General features: G+C 42.4%; 2 protein-coding genes across 5 annotated transcripts; one reads left to right on the top strand and one right to left on the bottom strand.

Annotated features, from left to right (window-relative positions):
* The first annotated feature begins 329 nt into the window (after positions 1–329).
* Positions 330–22287, top strand: add2 (adducin 2 (beta)). 4 transcript variants are annotated; one of them, XM_037098943.1, is made up of 15 exons: positions 331–1571; positions 7017–7209; positions 7631–7772; positions 9986–10137; positions 10356–10436; positions 11182–11331; positions 11554–11697; positions 11951–12049; positions 12472–12648; positions 14558–14803; positions 17123–17239; positions 17322–17408; positions 17504–17630; positions 19262–19351; positions 20305–22287. In XM_037098943.1, exons 2-15 carry the CDS (start codon positions 7063–7065, stop codon positions 20559–20561), a joined length of 2016 nt encoding a protein of 671 aa, XP_036954838.1. In that variant the 5' UTR covers positions 331–1571; positions 7017–7062; the 3' UTR covers positions 20562–22287. The 4 variants fall into 4 exon arrangements, with proteins under 4 accessions (XP_036954841.1, XP_036954838.1, XP_036954842.1 ...); XM_037098947.1 differs by lacking the exon at positions 19262–19351 and adding an exon at positions 20107–20140 and having other exon boundaries at positions 332–1571; positions 20305–20446; XM_037098944.1 differs by lacking the exon at positions 331–1571 and adding an exon at positions 5682–5827.
* A 1116-nt stretch (positions 22288–23403) lies between these two features.
* Positions 23404–24142, bottom strand: LOC119019270 (dynein heavy chain 2, axonemal-like). Its single transcript, XM_037097714.1, has 3 exons — positions 24017–24142; positions 23748–23948; positions 23404–23565 (listed from the first exon to the last, which is right to left on the bottom strand). The coding sequence occupies exons 1-3, from the start codon at positions 24140–24142 to the stop codon at positions 23419–23421; spliced, it is 474 nt and encodes a 157-aa protein (XP_036953609.1). The 3' UTR covers positions 23404–23418.
* Positions 24143–24664: the final 522 nt, after the last annotated feature.

The following is a 24664-nucleotide window of genomic DNA, read 5'->3' as shown; positions in this document are numbered from 1 at the left end:
ATTTGTTTATATGATTGGGTGATGTGCAAAGTCATGATGTTTGGTTTATCTGAAGGATATTTATGTCTTTCCTGTTCTTCAGGAACAAAGATACAGAGGAGGGAAGTGGTGGAAGGATTTAATGGGTGGGCAGGAGAGTGGGCTCAACTGGGTGAATAGAACATGTCAATGGCACAGCAGAACAACATATATGGAAAGAATATTAACAGGACGTGCAAATGCCAGAGATTGGTAAAGATACAGTGCATAAGTAATAGCAGTCTTTATTGCACCTTTTGAAAACAGAAGTACAAAGTGCTGTACGTACATACAATTATCAAACAATGAAAGAGTCACAAGAAAAGCAGGTATTGCAGCTGCAACAGCAAACATAAATATAGAAAGCAAAAGGGGGACAGAGGGAGACAAAAATAAGGATTGGACTAGGATTAGATGAAGCCATTTTATGTTTAATTTGAGGATGGGGTTTTGGAGTCCCAACTTCAGTTGTTCAGGACAATACTGCAATGCTGTTTTTCTGTGACACTCCAGAAATGTTTCATGGACTACTAAACTCCTCCTGACTTTCCATCGGCTTTGGGGTGAGTAGTTAATGACTTAATTTTAATTTTTGGGTAAATGTATTTTATTTTCAGCCACAATTATGAATCAAATGTAGTTCTCATTAAGCAGATTGTCCCCATTGGGTATGTTACATACATCTGATTAGACTGATGTTAATGGTGCATTAAATGTGTATTATGAAATATCTGTGGAAGAATTCCAGTTAAAGCATTAAAAAAAAAAACTTTTCAACAATAGTGAAAAAAAGTGAGTCAAGCTACCAGCCCGCGGAGTCTGTGAAGTTAAGCTTAAGGCCACTAGCTGCACGGCTAACTGAGCTAACAAGCTAATGGCAGCTAGCTACAGCCACAGAAGTTACAGAAAAAAGTACAGTCAGCAGTCTTTAATGGCTCCTCTGCTCAGAGTCCACCCTATTAGTGATGACCTTTGACATATTCTTTTTATTTACATTGCACCTTTAATATGTAAGCGCATTTTTACTTCCACTTCCTGTATATTTTGAATGTCAGATCTTTATCTGCAATGTATAACCCGTTGGCTGAAAAAAGCAGTCGAGTAGTAATAATGTGTCACATTTCACAGTTTGCGGACTGTCCTCCATATGAACAGCAGGTGGCGCCTGTCTGATGTCACATACTCTGTCCGGGTTGAACACGGCCTCGCAAACTAAACGTTTCAGGAGACAGCAGTAGAAACCCTCCCGGGCTGCAATAAGCTTTATAAACAACTCCCAGGAGCACAGCTCAGATTGATGCCTCGCGGAGCTGCATGAGTGGGAGCCTCTGGGTGTCAGACGGGGGACAGGCGTGGCAGTGGGCTGGTCCAGGCGCACTGAGCGATGAACAACATCAGGGTCTATTGACTTGGTGCGAGCTGAGGCCCTGACACAGTCTGACAAAAGAGGACAGATTCGCTGTGATTAAACACATCTGCTCACCCTGAGGACGGCGGCGGGCTGTGGGTGTGCCGCACCCACTCAGAGGACGGGGTCCTGAGGATGCACTGAGGTGAGTGGACCGCCTGATCGGGTCTGTGTTCAGATGAGGTGAACAGGGCTTTCACGGTGAAATGGCTGGGCGTAGCACAGGTCCTCCCTGACGCGTGCATGATTGGTGTGTGCGCATTTCACTGATGATGTCTCGTGACACGGCTCTGTCCTCACCGCCTGATGTTTACCATGTTGTTGTTTAGCATCCCGGACAAACACTGATAACACGCACAGCATCTCTCCCGTATTGACTATATTTCCTCATTGCGTGTGTGCACACATAAAGGCTCGTGATGGGTGCAAGCTCCCACCCGTGCAGTCACAATGAGCCTCCTTCATCTCGCTCACTAACGGGCCAGTGGTGGTTTTGTGTTATTTAACCGGTCTGTTCCGGATCGAGGAGAGTGGCGCAGTGCTGCGTGTGTCGCTGCTGGCCTCTGCGTTTTGCGGGTGGCCATTAGCGGATCCTCCGCTCTGCTGGTGCTGAGGCTGCGGCGCGTGTGTTGCTAGGCAGCCATGCAGAGGGCGAACAGCGAGCGGGTGGATGAGCGGAGGATGCGGGAGACAAAAAAACAATGTGCATTCATGTAGAAATGTGGTGCCGTAGATATACAACATGGTGCCCTGCGCTCTCATGACTATCAGGTCGATGGGCCTGTCCTCTCTGTCCTCTGGGAGCAGAGGATGTAGATTTGTATCCCCCACAGCACAATGGCAGACTCACTGAACCTATGTGTAGATGCATCTGAGCCACAGCAATGTAGAAGTTCACGTGAAAGTCAGTGTGTTAGTGGAAGATGCTACGTGTTACTGTATTACTGGAATGATCATCCTACACAAATCTAGCCTTTGATGATGCTTTAGGTGTAGATACCGTGGTTATATATTGCAATATTTGATCAGAATTGAATCCAAATCACAAGAGGCTGATGTAATATGATAAAGGTAAATACAAAACAGCATCATAACGAAGTACTGTAGAGCTGAGGAGATGTCCTGGTGTACACTTTGGTTCTCCAGGTGTAAGAATAAAGGTCTCTTTGCTACAGACCCCATCATGATTTTAATAGGTTTCTCAATAAGAAAATAATTGTGATGCAAAAATGATAATTCCTATAAATTGTAAATTATGATTTGATGCTTTGTGTTGAACAGTGGTGAGGACATAAGGGCTCAGCAGAGAGAGTCTTTTAAACAGCAACGGTTGGAGATCAGTGTAGATATTTACTGTGGGGAGAAATGTGCATAATGTTGTGTTTGCATTTCATAGACAATTTATAGGCTATTAAGATGTTTTAACAAATTATGCCTGTAAAAAGTGATAGGGACCTGTCCCCAGTGTAAATGACACCTATGAAATCATTTCACAGTTGTGATATCTGTCAAAAATAATTGCAGTGTGATTCATGTCCAGCCCAACAACGAAACCTTAATTTCAAGTTGTACTAATTAAAAATCAACATGAAATTCTGAGGGGCAATTAAACAAACTAATGATTAAGGATATGAAGCACAGTAGAAGGTCTGTTAATTAAGCTTATATGTATGCAACGATTAACAGATTTCATCACGGATCACAATAATCGTGAATCAAGATAATATCCAAGTGAATATCCTCACCTGGTGTATTCAAAAAGCTATTTAGTTAATTGACGTACAATCCTGAATTGGCTTCTGATTTATTTTGAGCTGCCTCAGCCTGTCACCAGGGCTGAAGGGATGGTTTGGATACTCCGTTCCCCACAAACACAAGTTAAATCACATGTCTTGAGAGCAACACAGAGATGAGTTTACCGCCATTTATTAATCCTTTATTATGCAAAAAAATCTCATGGATCATGATTTTCATTTAAAAATATGTATGTCCTAACTGTGATGCAAAAAAACAACAAGGTTAAAGTGATTCCAGGATCATTTAGCACGTTTTTTGTTTTTATTTTAAAGTTTTAATAATTTGACAGTTTCACAGTTATTTTATACAGGATTATTGTGACATCAAATCTTCAAACCGTCTCGTGCCTAGTTAAATTTTTTTAATTACTTTTACATAAGAGAAGAAATAATCCAGTCTGGAAAAGAAATTAGTTTAAAAACTCAATATTGTTTATTTACAATTCGTTTGGTCTTCCAAATGTCCCATTAGAGGCTGCAGGAACTGGAATGAGTTAACAAAATGTGTTCTTCTACCTCTACATCGTTCATGTGTTAATGCTTTCTCGTCTTGTGTATGCAGCATTTCTGCAAAGCACTCAGCCTGCTGGATGTTTAGAGGCAATGAGTTCATTCATTTGCCGATTGTATGTGGAAAAGTTAATCTTGAACGTAATAGATATTATTATATAAATATGCAATAATGATATAGTTTAGTGTAGACTTACTGTTGGCCCGTGTTAGGCAGGACTGTTAGAAAAAAAGGTGTGTGTGGAATGAGTTATGTTCAATAAAAATGTGGTAGCTGCATGCAGTATTTTTTCTGCATATTTTATTGTTGTTTTTTCGGAAATCCAAAGTATTTACATGCATCCAATTGAACTTGTCTCTGTGGGGGATTCAATGTGCGGGCCATGGTGACTTGCTTATGCATTTCAAAATAAAACAGGAAACCAATAAATGACTACATCAGTGAGGATATTCACAATTGTCCGAACTATGAAAATTCACCTGGATTAAACTTATTGTTTTTTATCTGATCCCCACTTTAATCTTTTATCGTTCCATCCCTGTGTTTATTATAAAAAAGATGTTCTAATGTCTACATTTCTTTCAAAATGGTATTAAAATGATCACACTTACTGAGCTTTGTCTTATTTTGAGAAACTGGTGGTAAAGGTATCGCTTTGTTAAAAACAAGCGGCTGGTTTGGATCCATTATGACATAAACCTAATGAAAGCAAAGCTAGAGGAAATCAATCCAGAGCTACTTAGGTAACATTATCCCTATCTGACTCTCTGCTGCTGGATGTCAGAGCTCAGACACAGACCTCCTAAAACCACTGCCAGTAGTTAGATTTACAGCAGTCAATAGAGTGATGTGTGTGTGTGAGTGTGGAGATCATGTGCACCAAAGATTGATGGTTTAGTTCAGCTCTTTTAAAGGCAGGAATTAGGCAGAAGAGTGTCTCGTAGCAGAGCACAGCAAATAATATGTAATAAATACTTTAATTCTGCAGGGAGCTTCGGAAACAGAGAGAGTGGCACTAAATCAGCCCCCCTGCCTCTTGAGATTTTGTGAAACAAAAGTGAGGTGATGATGCATCATGGTCAGCCATCACAGTGCGACTGAGGATAAGAAGGAGGAGGAGCGGGCTGGGCTGGTGTGGGCCGGCAGCCAGATCTCTACGTCTCCCCTCAGTCATTAGGAGCCTCCCTGGAGAGAGAGGCTTTCTGTCTGCTGCCTGTCAGCAGCTGGGCCCCCTCTACCCCCAGAGAGAGAGTCAGCCACACTGTGAACCCAGCTCTGTTGTGAGAGAGGAAGGGAAAGCTGCTGCCTCACATGATGGCTTTTATAGACTGACTGCTGCTTGTAATTGTGAAATAAGCATCCTGTTAAAAATACATTTGGATTATAACACAGATATAAATATATGAGCTTGTGATTGCTTAGACTTTAGGAGTAGTTTTGTTTAATTATCAAAAGATAGTTGTTGATGATCAGGGAACATAATGCTTGTATGTTTATGGAGATTAGTAAATCATGGCTGATGTTTTTTCCGCGAGTTGATGTAACATTTCAGTGGCCTGACGTTGGCAGGATAAAGTGCACATTTTACCCAGAAGCTCCATTAAAGGTTTAGTCATCTATCAGAGTTTCTCCTGTGCAGTGCACTGAGATTTCAGTAATGCGCGTGGATCTGATTATACTTCCTTTTATGCTATTGGAGAGAGCGTCTTAAAAGCTAGCGCTGGATGTTAAAGACTGGCACTGCGTGTGATCAGGGATGCACAATTAAGAAAGCAATTGAGTCGATTTGTGAGACGTAGCACAGCAGGGAGGGTGTGGTGTGTTTGGGGCCTTATCTACTCCCTGCAGCACTGTGTGTGTGCGTGTGTGCGTGCGTGTTCCATTCAGGGAGTGGCCAGCTGTTTTTTACTGAAGATCTTTACGGTAACTCTTGACTCTTTCTCCAATTACCGGGCTGTATCAGTAGCAAACTTCCTGTGAGTGGTTCTGACGCGGCCGCCTGCATGTGAGCTCTTACTGCTAATGCTGCATTTTCTATAGCTGTGCACTTCCACCGGCCGCTGCCCCGAGGAACACAGCATCCTTAATGTGAGGGTAGGTTTTTCATCTTAATGCAGCCATTTGAAAATAGAAATCAAGGCTGAATTTGCAGCCCAGTGTAGTGTTTACTATTGAGCTTGACTACAGAAGACTTTTTATTTTAATGCAAGATACTAAAGGATTCGCTTTAGGTTGAATTATACACAAGTGAGCATAGTGATGGAACTGGCATTTGTTTGATATTTTACTTCTGGTTTTGAACTTCCTCAGGGCTGATGTGCACCACAGGATCCTTAAGCAGGGCTTATGTGGACTCTCTAAAGCTCGGGAAGATTAAAAACTATTCTGCTCATTTGCAAATTTACTTATGTTTCCAAGGATAAGCTCTGATAGAAGAGACTATTTCTCTTCACATGATTATTGCAGCTGCTTCAGGAGCATATGGTACTTTAATTAGCTCTTGAAAATCTCCTTTTTTTGACTTTAATTAACCTGTAATTCTTTCTTAAATCTTTAAATCACATCTACCTCATCAGGTAACCTGGTAATTTCGTCTTGGGAATGAACAGGAAATGATGAACTGAAATAGAAAAAACTTCCTGTTTTCTTTACTCATATCTGTTTCATCTTGGCCCCAGTCTTTGTGCTAAGCTAAGCTAGCTGCTAGCTGTGCCTCATAAATTAATGACAGACCCGAGAGTGGTATGGATCTTCTCATTTTAGCGTAAAAATCTGTTTCTAATCTCTAAAATGTTTAAATTATAATAGTTTTTGCTTTAAATCATCACTATGAAGTAAATGTTGATCACACAATGTAATACCTGCTGAATAATGATACTATCAGTGCTTAGATTGGTTCCCCAAAACCCCGCTTTGACTTTGTAATATGTCTGTCAACAGTCACAAAATCTCACGGGAAGACGTAGGTCAGATCCAGTCAGACCCGCAGATAGAAATGGTGCTAGGCTAGAAGCAGTAGCCTGATGCCATTTCTATCTGCTTTAAATCTCAATTATAGACTAAATGAATGTGTAGACTCAAGCCGCGACTTTTGGAAAATGTAAAAGCAATCCAGTCTTCTTTGGCGATGGCGGCAGTGATAATACAGTAATGCCTTTATGTGTACCAAAAGTTGTATTTCCACTTTGAATTTAGTTTAGGTATCATTAGTTAATGTTCTCAGAATGCTGACTTTTGTTTGGTTGAAAGCAGTATTATGATAACCACACACTCTCTTTTACAGTTCCCCAACCTGCCCCTGTAAATCACCCTCCGCTAAATAGTAGAAGATGAGCCAGTCCCCCACCCCGAAAGGCACCCCGGTGCAGCGCAGCCCCAGTGATGGCGTCCCTGAGAGCCTCCAGTCTCCTCAGCACTCCACCCCTGGCTCCGGGCCCCAGCAGAAGAAACGCATCTCCAGCCTCCTTCAGAGTCCGGTGAGCTGTCTGTTTGATTTGTATGATTTATTTTCTCTTTCTCTGTTTCCTCTCCTCTCGATGTGGTTATCAACCCACATTAGATAAATCTGTTCTCAGATGACACCTGAGTGCATGACTGTGTGTGTTTCTGCTTATGGGAGGGAAACCAGTGAGGCTGTGTGATGCTGATGAAGTTGTGTGTGAAGTGGTGATGGTGAGCATGAAGTGAAGGGACTGATGGAGAGAGGCTGACTCATTAATGAAATGTGATTACTTGCCCTCTGCCCTGAAATGTTTTCAAAGCTCCCGTCATGTTTTGATGAAACAGAATGAGACAATCTCACACACAGGGGCTTTAACCGAGTCTTATTTTAAAGCTGAAATAATCTTTGTATACATGCATGTGTGATAACATATTAATATCTGTCTCTGTGTGTAGTCGTTCAGGGAGGAGCTGGATGTGCTGATCCAGGAACAGATGAAGAAGGGTGGCAGCTCGTCCAACCTATGGGCGCTCAGGCAGCTGGCTGATTACATGGCCTCACATGGCTCTCCAGCCGCCCTGCCCGTTTCCCCCTCCAGTAAGTACACAACACTTTCACATAAACTTCATTGAGCACAACATGGTTAACTGTTTTTCAGTTAACTCACCCCAAACATTCAATACACCAACTGTGCAGATATTATCTGTAAGTTAACTAGCATCATACATATCAGTAGTGTGTGTGTGTGTGTGTGTGTGTGTGTGTGTGTGTGTGTGAATAAGCCCATGTTGTACATATATATATATATATATATATATATATATATATATATATATGTATATATATATATATATATATATATATATATATATATATATATATATATATATATATATATATATATGTATATATATATATATGTATATGCAGCCTGTCATTGACTGACTGCATGTGTCTACAGGAAGAAACCAACAAGTTACCCTAACACCATGTTTTTCAATCCTGGTCCTGGTGGCCCCTGCCCTGCACGTTTTACATGTTACCCTGCTGCAGTGTGCCTGATTCACATGATTGGCTCGTCATCGAGCTCTGCTGAAGCCTGATAACAGGCCTTTCATTTGCATCAGGTATGATGAATCAGGAAAAGATTCAGGGCAGGAGGCCCCTGACAACCAGCGTTTAAAAACTCTAACCTGATTGCTCACGGTGCGAACATAAATAAACAAACCTGCATTTGTCACCTTCTGATTTGTGTGGGATTTTGCCATTTTAACAGCAGAGCTTGTTTTGCTGATATACAAATGTTCCCCAAATGTTCATCAAACTATGTTCCCCCAGACACTGTTTTGCAGGCTCACCATCACTGCATCCTGGGCTTTGTGCCACCTAAGATGATTGTGATTGGTTTAAAGAAATACAAACAAGCAAGAGTGTTTCTTTCCCCCATAACACACCTTTGGCTGGAGAGTTTGGTCTGGCTATTAGGACACTAGCCACACATCCACATGCTGTGTGCTATGAACAAATCTGCTGAATAGACACAGGAAGTCACCTGGTAGTTTTATCAGAGCATTCAAAAACTTCAATGAAGTGGGCAGGATGACAACAGAGCTGTTCCACTCTGTAACTCTAAATCATGAATCAGTTATCCGATGGTTCGTCTGTTAGCTTAGGTGGATCACCCAGTTTGGGCTTGAGCTCCATCAAACTTCTTTTTTAAACCAGGTGTTCTCTCATTCGTCTGGGTCTAGTGTTTCTTGTCATCGTTCGACCAGATGTTGATCACATACTAAAGTAGAGCTAAATCACAATCAGTGTCAACCCTACTAGCTACTCGATTTAAGGGATGACCTGATGATGTCTGACGCTTGCCTGGCACAGGTGCAACTAAAAACATTAATTAGTGGTTGTGTTCCATCGCGTAGCTGGTGCTGTCCATACTGAATCACTGGCACACCTAAGAGGTAAAACACTGAATGCTGCCTGCTAGGAGCACAGTGAAAATTAAGTTTGGCAGAGCCATGCAGGAGATGATATGAGGTCACTAAAGTCAGTGTGCTCATCATAGTAGTAAAGGTTAAACCTGCACTGCAAGAATTATACATCATATATGAATGAACGTCCGTTACATTAAAACTCAAGCTGATTAAGACGATTACCACTAGAGTGCAGCTTTGGCCGCCTTTTTCCAGACATGACCGAGTCCAAGGGAATCTTTACTGAGTCCAACTTGAACTGAAAGAGTCACAGCAAGACAGTTTGATACTTGCTGCTTTTCACAATGTGCTGGTGTACAGAATTCTCAAAATCACCGGTTTATACCAATGAGACTTGTTGAAACAGGTAAAGCACAGGTATGACCAAAAACCTCAACGGTGGTCAAAATGGTGGTCAAAATGTCTGCTGTGATGACTTCCGTCCTGATTTGTCAGGCTTTCTTATTGCAGGATTTCATTTGTGGCGTCTTAAATTATGAATGAGCAAGGTGATATTGAGTTACATGCTACAGTATTGATGAAACGGGGAAAATAAAGGTGTATGTGCCGCAGCAAGTGTGTGGTTGAGCAAGTGAGGGAGCAGCAGAGAGCGAAGATGAAGCGGGCGGAGAGGAGGGAAAGAAGGGAAGATGTCAGTTTAGCAGTAAAAACAATAAAAAAACATAAGAAAAGGACATAAACCAAACTTAATCCATATCCACACAACCAATGACTTCTGTCCTTCTGTTGAACTGTTTACCTGTAAAAAGAATCGATCAGGCTCACCTCTGTTGGCTGCAGACTCTCACCTCTTTCTCTCTCTGCTTCTTTCAGACATGATGATGGTGACACCCATCAATGACCTGCATGGCTGGGAGCCTGGCAGCATGGTGAAGGGGGAGAGGTTGATGCGCTGCAAGCTGGCCAGTGTCCACCGCCTGTTTGATCTCTTCGGCTGGGCCCAGATCAGCCGCACCTGTCTCACTGTTAGTTTCACAATCTTCTTCACACATGTTACACGTCCAACTTCAGCTTTGTTTGTTTGGTGGTCAGAGCCATCATAAACATCACTGGGCAGTAGATCTCTGTGGAAGTATTGTATCTGAAATGAACCAGATGTAGTTTTACTTTACGTTATTGATGTGGCCTGACACTGTGTGTGTGTGTGTGTGTGTGTGTGTGTATATATTTCCCTCCCTGACAGCTGCGTGTCAGTAAAGAACAGGAACACTTCTTGGTGCTTCCAGACGGCCTGGCCTACAGTGAGGTGACTGGATCCAATCTGGTGAGTAAGACTCATCCCAATCCAGATGAAAAATACACACTATTTAACTGCGGTTCTAGTTTTCCATCAAGATTGTTTTGGAGTGCGTTACCCACCAGTGACACAGTTGGTGGGTGTAGTAGTTTGGTGGAAAGGTTTAGGTCCCGCATGACACATGACATGATTATCGTGACTAACTAGGTCATAATTTCTGAAAAGAGACATGGTTGACATTTTCTTTTTCAGTGCTTTGAGCACCACAAGCTGAGTGTCATCTAGTCTTATCATTTTAGACAGACATCAACTCTGCAGCCCAGACCAAAACAATAGCCCTACAGGTAGAGCAAAATTGTGTATTTTTTTTTTATTTTGGGGTGAACTGTCCCTTTAAATGTTCATAATATTACATTATCATATAGGTAAAAAAAAAACATTGGCTCTTAATCTATCAGCCTTGGAACCCACTCTGCCCCAGAAAGAGATTTATATTTGAAGCAAGTTGCAGAATTTCCAAGAATCATTCAGTCAGCTGAAATCTGCTTTTATGCACCTGAGTTTTAAAACTGTGTGTTTGACAAATATTTCTTATGTTATTATTCATTATATTATGATATCCCTGATGATGCTAGTGCATTTTATAACACTGGTGATGACTTTGCTTCCTGAACGTCACACACCCGGAGGATACAGCTTCATCAAACTGTGACTATCTCATTCGGAAGCGAGTGCTGTCAAATCTAATTATTTTGAGCTGTGTGGTTACCAGGTGAAGGTGAATATCCTGGGTGAGGTGGTGGAGAAGGGCAGCACCAACCTGGGCGTGGACAACGAGAAGTTCAGCCTGCACTCGGCCATCTACTCCGCCCGGCCAGATGTCCGCTGTCTTCTTCACCTCCACACACCGGCCACGGCTGCGGTGAGTTAGATGGGCTCGTGCCAAAAGAGAGGTTGGCATGAAATCACAGCTCTGTCCTGTCCCGTTTAGAGGAGATGCATTATATCATTGCTGATCACATCCACATCCACACAGAAGCATGAGGGATACCATCCAGAGACACATTTAAGATCATGATGGTTAATTAGGTTGGATGTTATTTCATGACCTTTGCTGCCACGACTGACAGCAGACTGTCTCCAGGTTTCAGCTATGAAGTGTGGCCTCCTGCCTCTCTCCCACGAGGCCCTGCTGGTTGGTGATGTGGCTTATTATGACTACAATGGAGTTATGGAGGAGGAGGAGGACAGGGTGGAGCTGCAGAAGAGCCTGGGCCCGACCTGTAAGGTGAGCACACCTCAAGAGTAAAGACATTTCAACTTCAGCGTTATGAACAGATGAATGAAAGACATGAGGTGACGTGGCCTTATACCGGGTTAATTATCGAAGCTGGTGCTGCTGCTTGAAGACGCCCCTGGGGAGTTCTCAGTGTGTCTTCTCATTCTACGTTGACGTTCCTCAATGACGTGCAGCTGAAATGAAATAGAAACAATTAATGTGGCTTTTGTTCTCGTGTAAGTGTTGATTTCATGATGTGCAGGTTCTGGTGCTGAGGAATCACGGCATCGTGGCTCTGGGGGAGTCTGTGGAGGAGGCCTTCTATGCCATATACCACATCCAGGCTGCCTGCCAGATCCAGGTACTACACACACACGCACACACTGACTCACAGCTGACATACTGGAGACTACTGCCGCTGCATGTGTGTGTGTGTGGGTGTGTGTTAGAGTGAGCTGGCATGTGTACATAATTGTACACCTGGGCAGTTGCCCTTCTCTTGACACCCGTTCACTGTGACTCAGCTAGCAGCTCCGACTGCACTGCAGTATGATACACTACAGTACAGGAGCGTCGCGTGCCAAACACACACTGCAGTACTCTAATGGGACCAAGAGTGTTCTGTAGGCAAGCAGATATGTCACTGTAAGGTCAATAATGAATTATGTTTTTTCCCCTCTCACAAGGTGTGTGATAAATGTGTGCTCATGTGTGAAGTTAGAAAAGAGAAAAATGAAGCGCAGCTTCTGAATCATCTGTTCTTTCTTTTTGTGTTGTTGTAAGGTAACTGCTTTGTGCTCTGCCGGCGGTGAAAACAACCTGATTCTGCTGGACCGCACCATCCATAAACCCAATCCAACCGGCACCGTGGGCTGGGCTGGCTCCACCTTTGGACCCCTACACAAGAGCCGCATTGGGGAGCATGAGTTTGAAGCCCTCATGAGAACTCTGGATAACTTGGTAAGCTGCATTTATACATGGTTCTACTTACTTTGTTTGTGGCAGACCCTGCCAAGTTTGTAGTTTCAGTCAGTGTTCTGGGGGACCTTATTTTCATCTTGGAACATTGTTAATGTCTGAGTATGAATTTCTTCTCCAAAACTACAGAGTGCTACTTTACATTGTCTGTGAGCTTCTGTCGCAGCTAGTTCTCCTTAGAAACATTGTCAGTGTTTCAACCAATACGTTTTTTTTTTCCTTCAGATAACTTTTATATTTGCAGTAAACATGAAAATCTTGGCGTCAAAATTTTCATTTAACCAGTGATGAAATGTAACTAATTACATTAATTCAGTCAGGTACTGTGCTGGACCAAAGAAACTTGAGTTGTTCCTTTTTCTGCTGCTTAATACTTCCACTTCACTACATTTATTTGATAACTTACTCAGTCAGATTGTTCAGTGTTGATAGGTTGGGACTTGTGACGTGGAACCAATCAGGTAGTGCTGTGGGTGGGATTTTGAGTGACAGCACATATACAGAGTATTGCATTTTTAAATTAATTTATCATATTGGTAAATCCAAAACAAAACATAACAAATCAAATAATCAGACAGTAGTGAATCAACCTTGATCCCTGTTTTCAAACCAAGACATGTTGGGATATCACATTTGCAAGAACTGTGCCTGGAAAGCCCTTCAAATTCCTTGATTTTCACACTAAAGATGGTGTAGGAGCCCAAAAATATGTACAGTGATGATCGAGGATTAATTAATCTGTATCTCCACCAATGTTACACATAAAAATCACTGAAGACATTATATGACTGCGTACATAGACTGCACAGAGTCCTGTATAGTCTATGTACACAGTGGTACTATGTCTTCAGTGGCTCATGAGGGAGCTCTCAAAGCTAAAAATAACCCTGATGAGTGGCATTAAGGACATGGAGCACAGAATATCTGATATAGGATGCTTGTGAGTCCTGTTGTAGGAAATGTTGGATCGAATATTTTTGGTAGGATGAAAGTCAGGATATTTGCTGCACTGATTAAAAATATTCTGTTTTTAATAGTTCTCTTGCAACACTCCCATCTTTGTGCCAGTGGGATACTAATTTGCAAGATTATCTCTATTAAGATTTGCAAATTCAAAGGGTGGCCTGCTAAAAGGTTTTCCTTACCTTGGTGTGTGTGGGAGGTTTGCTGATTCACACACACTGCAGGAGGTCTGTCAGCTGCAGCTCTTCATCTGAACCTGCTCGCTGTGGCTGCCGTTTCTTTCTCCTCCCATACAATGAACTGATCCGCTAACACAGCACAGAATCACAGTTAGATACGAAGGTCCCATTCGTTTTGTATGGAGGTTACCATAGTTACTATTGTCTAAATACTATTCACGTCAACATCCAATTCAACTACAGGGAACTATTTTTCTAAAATGTATTATTTAGATGTATTAATATTAATCACATCAATCATATCAGCTGAACTCCCTCAAGGTAATTCATGTAATGGATTCAGTGTAATGATATACTGCTATATCCTCTGTGCACAGGATCTTTAACTTTGCATTCTGCAACCGTCTTGAGTTATCTGATGATGCGATAAATTGGTAGTCATAAATATTCCCATCTCTCCTACATCCTGTGAATGCAGCATGTGACAAATACTCAATTTCCTTTAGCTGCTCCACAGCAGCAGCGTAAAAGCCTTCCTGTGGTCTGCAGATGGGAAGCTTTTAATGTAAAACAGCAGCAGGAAATGTTCCATTTGGATCAGCTGTAACTAAATGTCATATACAGCCATAACAAACCACAGAAACTTATGCATTAAAGCTGGTATAGAACTGGAAACTAAACATGGTGAGACTTGCTGAAATGATGAACATGGCTGCGCGCTAAAGCTTCTGTCCTCTGCTGTGTTTCAGGGCTACCGTACAGGCTACGCCTACCGCTTCCCTGTGCTGTTGGAGCGTTCGCGGACGCGGAGGGAGGTGGAGGTGCCTGCAACTGCCACAACTTTCCACCAGTTTGACGACGACGGCATCCACCCGGCTCTGAGGCAGCACCCATTCGCCCAGCGCCAGCAGCAGGAGAGGACCCGTTGGCTCAACACCCCCAACACCTACCAAAAAGTCAGCCAGGAGCAAGCCAGCCCGGGACACCGCACCACTGTGAGGCTCTGCAATGATTTCCATTGATTTATTACACAGATCTATAGATGGTGTTTAAGAGATGTGTAAAAAAAAGTTGCAGGCCAGCACTGAGCTGCACAAGCTACGCTTAAGTTTAAATGTAGCCTAGATCTGATTAATTTCTAACTTTAGGTTTATGCAAAACTAATATTTTAAGGGCTGCACCGACTGAAATAGTTCCAATGTAGGAGAAAGTTCCAACTTGATCCCTACACCTGGTCTTTAGTGGGTGTGAAGACCTCCAGCATGGTGCCTTGTTTTGACTGGTGGGATCATTTGGAGGATGCAGAGGAGAACTTTGAGATTGTATTGTATTGCACTTTTTGTTTTCCTTGGTCTACCGTCAGACTGATCTCTGTAAAAGTACCCAAACTAATACATACCTGCCAACACTTCAGATTTTCGTGGGTGTCCTGTTTGTTCTTATTAATAATTATCCTAATTTTAACCTTTCTCTTCCTCTGTGCTTCTAATTGACATCGAATCCTGTGATATCATCAAAAGTGTCTTTCTCAGTCTCTGTTTGGCATATGTGTCACATTACCTGGCAGCTCAATAGGTAGAGGGGAACCAAGCCTCCAGAAAGAGCACCAAACTGTGTAATTACATCATCTTCTGATGCGCTCGAGTCCAAAAAAACTCTTACCCTGAAGCTAACATCTGGAAAGAAGTGGCTGTGAAATGATGGATACATTTGTTTGAGTGTCGCAACCCGCATGAAACGACTCATTTGACTGTCATACTTTGAGCCGTTTGTTCCGATAAAATTTAGTAAGTTGCAAGAGCAGAAAGTTAAAATTATTTTATCCCCACTCAAGTTAGCCAGTGCAAGTCTGGGTCATTTTTATATCTGGGAAGTTGAGCGATTTTGGCGTCATGCGCCACTGAGCAGCTTTTATAGGAATGAATGGGGCTCGGCCTCCACCACTGTGTCCAGACTTGAATATAAGGTCCACTCATTTATAATCATCTTTATGTATCTGTTATAGCATCCTTATCAGGTCCATTTTATGACCCTGTATTGTAGCTGATGGTTTCACCACTCAGTATCACTGATGTGAGATGTGAAATGTTTGTCCCCCCTGGCCCAAATGTCAGACTCTCCCTTTGGGTACAGCCGAACACTGACACAGCTTTAAGATCAAACTATCTAGTCTCACTGTATCATTTAGTGTGTACTTAAGAGATAACTACTTACAGATTCAGATTATTTCTTTGCTGTCCTCTATAGTGTAAATTTGTGTTCAGTTTATATGCAAAAAAGACAAGAAAAAAAACAGAAGCATTACGAACTATATAAATCTACCACCGTGTGCTCAGGCTATTTAAAACCCCTGTAGCTGAGGGCATGAATCCCCCCAAGTGTATCTCTCTACACGTTGGTTGTGTGTATCTGCAGCCAGAGGGAAGAAGGCTAAGCATGGGTTGAGAGGGTGGCAGGCTCGCAGAAAACCTTGCATTACTCCCGAACATGACGCTGAATGTGCTACAGTGTGACCAACGTGACCTAAGGACTGACTCACCACTGAGGGATGGGTGGACTGTCAGTGGTGATTTGTAGATATGAAAAAAGGAAAGGTTTGAAGCTGCACCTTCAGACTGACTAATGTATCAGAGCAGAGCAGGGTAATTAACCTCACATCCTTAATGATTGGAAAAGAATTTGGTTATATATATAGATGATGTTTTCTTATCCTCATAGCGGTTGATAGACATTGTGGAGCGTTTGTCTTTATGTTCACGTTCGGCGGAGTACGATGGAGCAGAGCTGCAGTGGTGAGTCCTTCAGAGACAAAAACAAAAGTCAGCCTGGTTGTCCTCCATCAGTGGGAGGAGCTTGGCTCTCCCCCCTCTGTTTTCTCTCCTCCTCTGTCCCTCCCACCTTCCTCTCTCTCCTCTTCTCTGCATTGCAGGTGAAAGCCCACTGCTCTGTGATGGCCACTGCAGTGCACAGTCTGCCCTCTGGTGGACAAACATCCACATAGTCAGAGCAGCTTGATTAAAAACAGGAACATATGGCCCCCAGAACACTGTCAATATATACTAATATATATGACTGTTTGTTAATTTAGATTGTTTAGGCATGAAGACAAAAAAAATCAGTCAATGAAAATATTTATCTTCTGATTAAAATTTCTTCCCCAAAACTACGTAGTGCACCTTTAAGGGAGAAAAATAAGGAAAGCAAGTGGTTGTTGCAGGATGCTTTACATTTAAAAAGAGTCTTAAAATTCTAATATATATATTTTTTTTAGTAAAAGTGTATTATGAGATATTTTATTGTTGTCTTTTCCTTAGTGGTTGAAGGCAGAGGAGCTGACACAGGCCGGCAGCACAGCCATCAAGATAGAGAACCCAAACCAGTTTGTGCCTCTTTTCACCAACCCTCGAGAGGTGATCGAGACACGAAACAAGGTAACGTCAGTCCTTGCTCTGCTTTTCTGTCTCCCAGAAGCCCTGATCTTTGCCTTTGACGCAAGACTATTCTTCTCCTCAGATCCGACAGCAGAATCGTCAGGACATGAAGACAGCAGGGCCGCAGTCTCAAGTCCTCGCCAGCGTCATAACAGTCGACAGTCCTCCGGTAAACTGCGGCCTCACATCTCGCAAAGACATCTGTTTCTATTCTTGAGCTGCAGATTCAAAAGCAGTGATTTTGTGTCTCTGCTCACCTATTAGTCTCCAGTCAGCCCACCCAAAGAGCCACCAGAGCCAGAGCCTCCCAACCCCTTCAACCAGCTGACAGACCAGGAGCTGGAGGAGTATCGCAAGGAGGTGCAGAGGAAACAGGACGGAGGGACCGACGGTATGATTAATTCAGCTCGATTCAGCTGTCTCACTGAACATGTGAACTCTAGTTTCTCAACCAAGCAGTTACAACACTATAACATATAGTAGAGGTTGGTTTGCAACTAAATCTATACTTAAAGCAACAGGACCTGGCTGTTAAACTTATTCCCACATGCTTTACATGGCTGAAAGTATGTGACCATTGTGTTTGTGACCATTACACCGCTACGTGATAGCTGAACAGGTCATTTGGAAAAGGCACGAACTCAACGCCTAAGAGCTTCAGCTAGGTAGCTAACTGGAGGGGCCGGAGGTCAACTTGTCAGCTAGCTAGTTAGCCAGTTAGCTTTGACAGTCACACAGTCCGCTCATTGCAGTAGTCTGTATTCACCACACACAAACACACAGAAACCAACCTGGACCCGTCCCTTCCCTGACATACTGTTCATCTCATTATCAAGAAACCATGTGGTAAGTAAAACAGCAAATGTTATAGGGAATAGATAAATGATTCAGTGTGTCTTAAAAACCAAAGAATTTGAAAACAAAACAAAAAACAAAAAAACAGTGAAGATTAACAGATTTGTCAACTGCTTGCAGGTAAAAGAAAAACAAGAAGCTTTTGGCCAGAGGTTAAAGATGTGATGTGTAAGAATTTTAGTGGAAAACATTAAAAAATTAACTAAACTTATCAACAGATTGTAACAATTGTTATGGCGTCTTAATACTGGGTTGCAGAGATATTTACTGAAGTTAGTGTGCTAATGAGCTAGCCCTGGCCCATCCTGATCCAACTGTCTGTGCTAGCAGTGTCAACACCAACACTCCCCTGGTCCCCGAGCTGCACAGATATCTGTGCTAACTCGCTAAGAGCTGCTACAGTCAGCAGCTGTTGGCAATTCGGTGTTGTAGAGAGCCGATGTCACAGCCCTTATTTCAGAAAAACTTTGTATGGTACTGAACGGAGCAAGACAAATAATTTTTTTGACCGTGCTGTGCCGTGATCTACACATATGATAATTCAAGTCAAGAAAATCAGTAGTTTGCTGTAAAGTAAAATACAATCTAGTTTTGTGTTAAATTGCTGAAATTCTTACATATCGCATCTTTGTCAACCATAAAGCTCAACATAGCCATTTTAGTTATTTCACTTTATTAATGATTGTATTCATATATTTGTTTAATCTGATAACTAATTCCTGTCTGTTACTGGCACCATAGTGGTGTCTGTTTGGTGATATGCTGTAGTAAAGGCAGCTTTATATGCTAACCCTCACTTTCACTGCTAATGCAATTAACACTTTCTTTCACACTGTGTGCAGCATTTTAAATGCAAATATATGTCATCAGTTCAAATTAAACGTATTCCATCATCCACCATGGTAAGAACCAGTGAAATCTCTCAGTCTCTGTCTGCTGTCTTCCATCCACCATTGCAGATATCAGTGACTGTTTGAATATGCACATATACTCCTTTTGGAGGTTAAAATGCTGCACACAGCCCCCTAATGGTAACTTGACATCACTTGTGAGTGTCATGTAAACTGTGTTCACTTCTCTTTTCCCTCACAAATCTTACCTCCTGCACATCTGAACCCTCATTGGCCCTCACTGTGTGACTCTGTGTGTGTGTGTTTGTGTAAGTAGGGGAGGGGGAGGAGGTGGCAAGTGACAAGGAGTCTCCCCCTGCAACCTCCCCCACAAAGGGCCCTCCGCCCAGCCAGCCTCCTCTCTCAGGTGAGGCTCGGCAGAGCTTTGCCTTGCTTGCCTAGCATGCTGCGTATCCAACCCGCAGCTTGCTTCTGGTCTTACATGGACTCGTGCATCTGCCCTCTCATGCTTCAAATGCTCACTGACAACCACGTTATCCCTCCTCATATGTAGTTGATACTGACTCTGTTTAGTTAAAACACACATTAAGACACAAGGCCAACAAAAGGCAAATTTTCTACATTTTCAAACAGAAGAATGTTGAAGGATTTGCCTTGTAGATCAGATGTATGCTCCATTGACTTGTTTTTCCTATGTTTTTTGTTAATGAAAATATAACATCCGCAAAATGTAGAGATTTGAAAAGAGCCAGCCTGGTCATAATTATAGTGACTACACTGATCGATGCTGGTTCATACAGGCAAGATACCTGGAGGAGTAACGTGGGTCAGGTTTGGTTGGCGTGTGCAATCGATCTTTCTCATGGAAACATTCTGACTTGACTTTGGCACATGTAGCTGCCTTTGAGCCAGCACTAGCCTGGGAAAGGCTCAAAGTAAACTGAATACAGACATTGCTTTTGTTGTCAGTTACACCTGCTTAAGTCAACATCTGGCGCAAGTCTGATGTCTTGGCTGTTACTGTTTGATTTGCCACATTTCATCCCTTTGTCAGGGAAATCCATCTGTCAGTGTACCTACTTTATCTGCTGTACTCTCTCCCTCTATGTCTGTCTGTCTGTGTGTCTGTCCTTGTCTGTGTCACTCCACACTGATTCATAGGGCACACTTCTGGTGCTTTGGTCTTGTCTCACTAGTAAGTACAGAGAAGCAGTATGACAACCCACATCTCATTAAAGCGAGCATGTTCATCTGCAGCGACATGTCTAGCATTTAGCTTCACAGCTCCATTCCGCTCGGGCCTCCCTCCGCCGGTTGCTTAATGTTCTGTGCTTGTTTTTTGACAACCCCTGGGAGCAGAGGAGGCTAAGACCGACTCTCCAGCCATACAGAACGGAGGCGAGGAGGAGAAGCAGACGACTGAGGAGCTGGAGAAAGGGATGAAGGCCCTCTCGACCAACGACACCTCCTCCACACCCGCTGCTCCACCTGCCAAACTGCAAGGTGGCACCCCTGAGGGTTCGCCCTGCAAGTCCCCATCCAAGAAGAAGAAGAAGTTCAAGCCGCCATCATTCCTGAAAAAGAGCAAGAAGCAGAAGGAGAAGGTGGAGACCTGAGGCGCTCACACACACACCAGACCTCGGTGAAATACTACTGTGAAACATTTCTTAGTGTCTGACGGAGTAGCAGATGAGTTAAACCACATCAGATCCATTCAGACCCTGTCAGTTAAGATGTCAAGTGCTAAACTGACACTCAGATATTTTACTGTAACACTGATACTCACTGATTTGATCTGTGGGGTGATTCATTGCAAGCAGCTTAAAAAAAATAATGATAATTCTGATAATTCTTTTCACATACTATTTGACCCAGGTCGGGTACAACATTTTGACACACTATCTCTCACACACACACACACACACACACACACACACATACACACACACACACACACACACACTGTATTAATCATGTCTTATTTTCACCTGCTGTGCTATCAAACCATTACTTAGCTTCACCGTATAGACAGTTGGACATGTTCTTTTCTAACACCGGGGTCACGAGTTTGATCATGTGCACTTGCAACTGTTTCATACCATTTTTAAAATCCACATCTTTGCAAGAAGACACAGTGGAAATTTTAGTTCCCTCAAGATTATGCACCCCTTCTCCATGTATAGGCACTTACCATATGTATATTGACATTCTAGTATGTTGCATTTCTTCATGATCGTAGGCATCTTCTAGTCATGATTTGGTTCTAGTTATCAGATAGATGTTGCAGGTATACTATGTGAGCACAGGTGCAGTATGTGTAGAAATATACTGATAGCTACTGATTGTGCTCTTCTGAATGCTGGTTTTGTGTAAAACTCAGCCTCTGACATTATTACAGCGGGGATGAGCGAGGAAAAAGGCAACGGGGGGGGGATATACTGTCTCGCAGCAAAAAACAAGCTGCTACAGATGCCATTATTACACAAAACAGGACAAAGCATAAAGAAGTCGTTGCTTGCCGATGCAGTTTGAAACCCAGTAATAGAAGTTACTGAAGGTACTAAACATTCCACTTTTCTCGATTTCTTTCAAATGTACGTGTGCAAAATACCTCTTAACAGTTGTGATTTTTTTTTTCTGTTGGAACCAGTTGCTGATGTGTGATGTTTGCTCATGTTTTAATTTATTTTCTGGGGTTATGGTTTCAGAGGATATCAGGACTGAGCGACAGGAAGTGGGAGGAGTGCAAACTGTGGGACGATACTTCTCAGTCTGTAATCTTTCTGTGTTTAGGAATATTTATGGGACTTTTGGTCGCGCTCTTCATTAGTGTCTTCAGTTGATATGGTCCCATTGATTGCTCAGCTGCTCAAAAAGTCACGTGTCTGTCTGGGTCCACATCGGAAGTACACACAACGCTTCACGATGGTTAGATGTAAATAAAAAAGTTGCTTTGGCACCACCTAAAGCAAGACTATAAATTCATTATTTTAACAAAACATCAACAGGCTGCGACTTTTGTACTAATCGCTTGACCATAGTGGTTCACATTCAAGCGCACCTCTCAGAGAAACAGGAAATTGCCATCACTGATTGCTGTACTTGAAACAGAATTAATTTCACTTGTAATTCAAACAATGATTCGGTGAGAGTCGACCGTAGGTGCAAGAAAGAGAACGGAGACGGGAAAAAACCGTATAGAAACTTGGTGATTTTAATGCAGCCGCATATAGCTTCAAATAGGAAAGAATGAACTGATGTATTGTCAATGAAAATGTCATCCGTCAAAAATGAAAGGCCCCCAAGTTGTGTGTTTTATTAAAATGTGTGTGCTTAAAACTGTCAATGTATCCTAACATGTCTATGTTGTTCTATACACCGGTAAAAGGTACAGGTGTGCAGAGAAAACAGTTTTATGAACTACTCATATTTTGTGTTATTTTCTCAAATCTAGCAGTCTACGGACAGTCTAAGTTTAAGTTGATACAAACCAAATAGTGTTTAATTTAATCATAGCCATTATCTACAAGGAAGCAGTGTATGAAACCAAAATATTGTAAATGATCCTGTAGAGGCATAAAAAAAGTTTGAGCCTGGAACAATGGTAAGTAGTTAAAACATTTCTATCAAGTCTGCTGTTCAAGTGAAGATTATTAGAGAACAGTGAAACCTGCTGGCCAATGTTTTAGATATACATCTGCAGAGAAGAGTAGATAAAATGTCCTGCCTATCATACATATGTTGCGTACCCCTATGTCATGGGAGCACGCTGCACAGTGGACCTTGTAAAGGAGAGAAGAAAGCCTGATGTAGCAGTGGGGAGCACCAGGAAGTCTGCAGCTGTCTGCCATCTGGAGGTTTCTCGACAGGTCAGTGTTGGCCAACAGGTCAGGCTGTTGATGTCTGTGCTGTCGCAGTCCTCTACTGTTTTGTCAGTGATTGTCCTGTAGCAAAATAGCACAATTACATATAGGACAGTAAATATAGCATTTCAAAACTCTGAAATTGCTTTCAATATAACACCATAGCTTTGGATGCATTTTATGCAGTGACAAATGTTCTGAACAGTCTTCTACTACTGATGGTTCAAAACACGATAGTATTCAATTCATCACTTCATCCATACACCTGACCTCTATAGCAGAGTCAAGCTTGATCTTGGTCTGTTCACTGCTCTTTAGCTGCTCTGAGATCTCAGTGGCTGTCACTTTGCTTGTCTGGAGGGTGTCCACCAGCTGCACATCATCCAGCAGTATGAATAAATATAAATCCACCAAAACACTGCTTTACTGCTTACTAAGCATGATAGACTAAGAAAAACATTTGAAAATTCAAACGCATAAGGGTGCACATACATCAGAAAATTACGTGTAAATCTGCTAAGGGGCAGCAAGGAACTTTTATTTGACTACTAATAATATGTGATGATAATATATGTACGAAAAATGTGAAAGGTGTCAGTTTACGAAACAGTCAGCTCAACAACCTGAGAATCTCATCCTCCAGTTCCTGCAGGCTTTTCTTGCCAGAGGCAATGCTGATCACCAGAGAGTCCATCTGTTCTTCTAGCTCTGGACGTTCCTTACACACAACAATTCCCAGTAGCTGGGCTTCCAGACCCTGCACACACACAGTCACAGACAAACAGACAATTAAAAGCAGAAGCTCATACTCTCAAACTGTATGTGCACTCAAATGAAGATACACACATTTAGGAGACATAATCATTCACTGATATACAGTCACATGCACACACACATGCGCGCGCACACACACTCACACTCACACACACACACACAAACCTGCTCCTTGATAGCGAAGTTTACTATGTTGGTCTTTGTAGAAATCTCTGGTGTGTAGTGGGGGTTAGACAGCTTGGTGGTGATGTACAAACGAAACTCCGGATTGTACTCCACCTCCTTTTCACCGAGGGTCAACAGCAGCCTGCCACCTGGTAAACCACGCACCCAAATGTTCACCCACACACGCAATGAGTTAGCGGACTATTTTCTTCAGAAAAAAACTTTGGGAATTTCTGTGTGTGTGTGTGTGTGAGGGACTTCTTAAGTACTGGGTTGAGAGAAGGCTCCAACTCCTGGACATTTTGCAGCAAAACTGGATTCCCAAACTGGATAGCGTTCTCCAGTACCAGCAAGTAGTCTGGCATCTGAAAGTCTATTACTTTGAGACCCTGCATATGTGAACAGGAGGACAGAAAAAAGGAAAACTTCATAAGTATCTTTTATCTCTTATCGAGAAGTCTAATTGAAATCATGGTTTAGAAATACAGTCTGTAACACACATACTAACTGCATCAGAAACCGTTAAACATCTCTGACAATGCTGATAATTGAGAAACAAAATGTTTCATTCACATGTAAAGCTTCAAACCTAAAACTGAGGACAGATTAAAGCAACAGATTAAAGGGATGTCACAGCCTTCATTTCCAGAACAGGCGGCTCCACAAAGTGAGGCCCGAGGTTGTTGACAATTAAGGACGTGAAGCACACAGAGACACGGTCCTGATGCAGGGCGCACGTGCAGGATCAGCATCTTCTGGAGCTGATTACATTTAGTCTCCCAATCACCTACAAGGAAAACAGGCACAGGGGAAGGGTAAAGCCAGGGAATAAAGCAGTGAAGGAGATGTATTAAACCTTGCCCACATGTACATGGGTATTTCTGAAAACAAAGCTTGTACCTAACAGTCACAGAGTG

This window comes from Acanthopagrus latus, chromosome 5 (genome assembly GCF_904848185.1).
Source record: "Acanthopagrus latus isolate v.2019 chromosome 5, fAcaLat1.1, whole genome shotgun sequence".
NCBI lineage: Eukaryota > Metazoa > Chordata > Actinopteri > Spariformes > Sparidae > Acanthopagrus > Acanthopagrus latus.
This window is presented reverse-complemented; position numbering and strand designations above follow the sequence as displayed.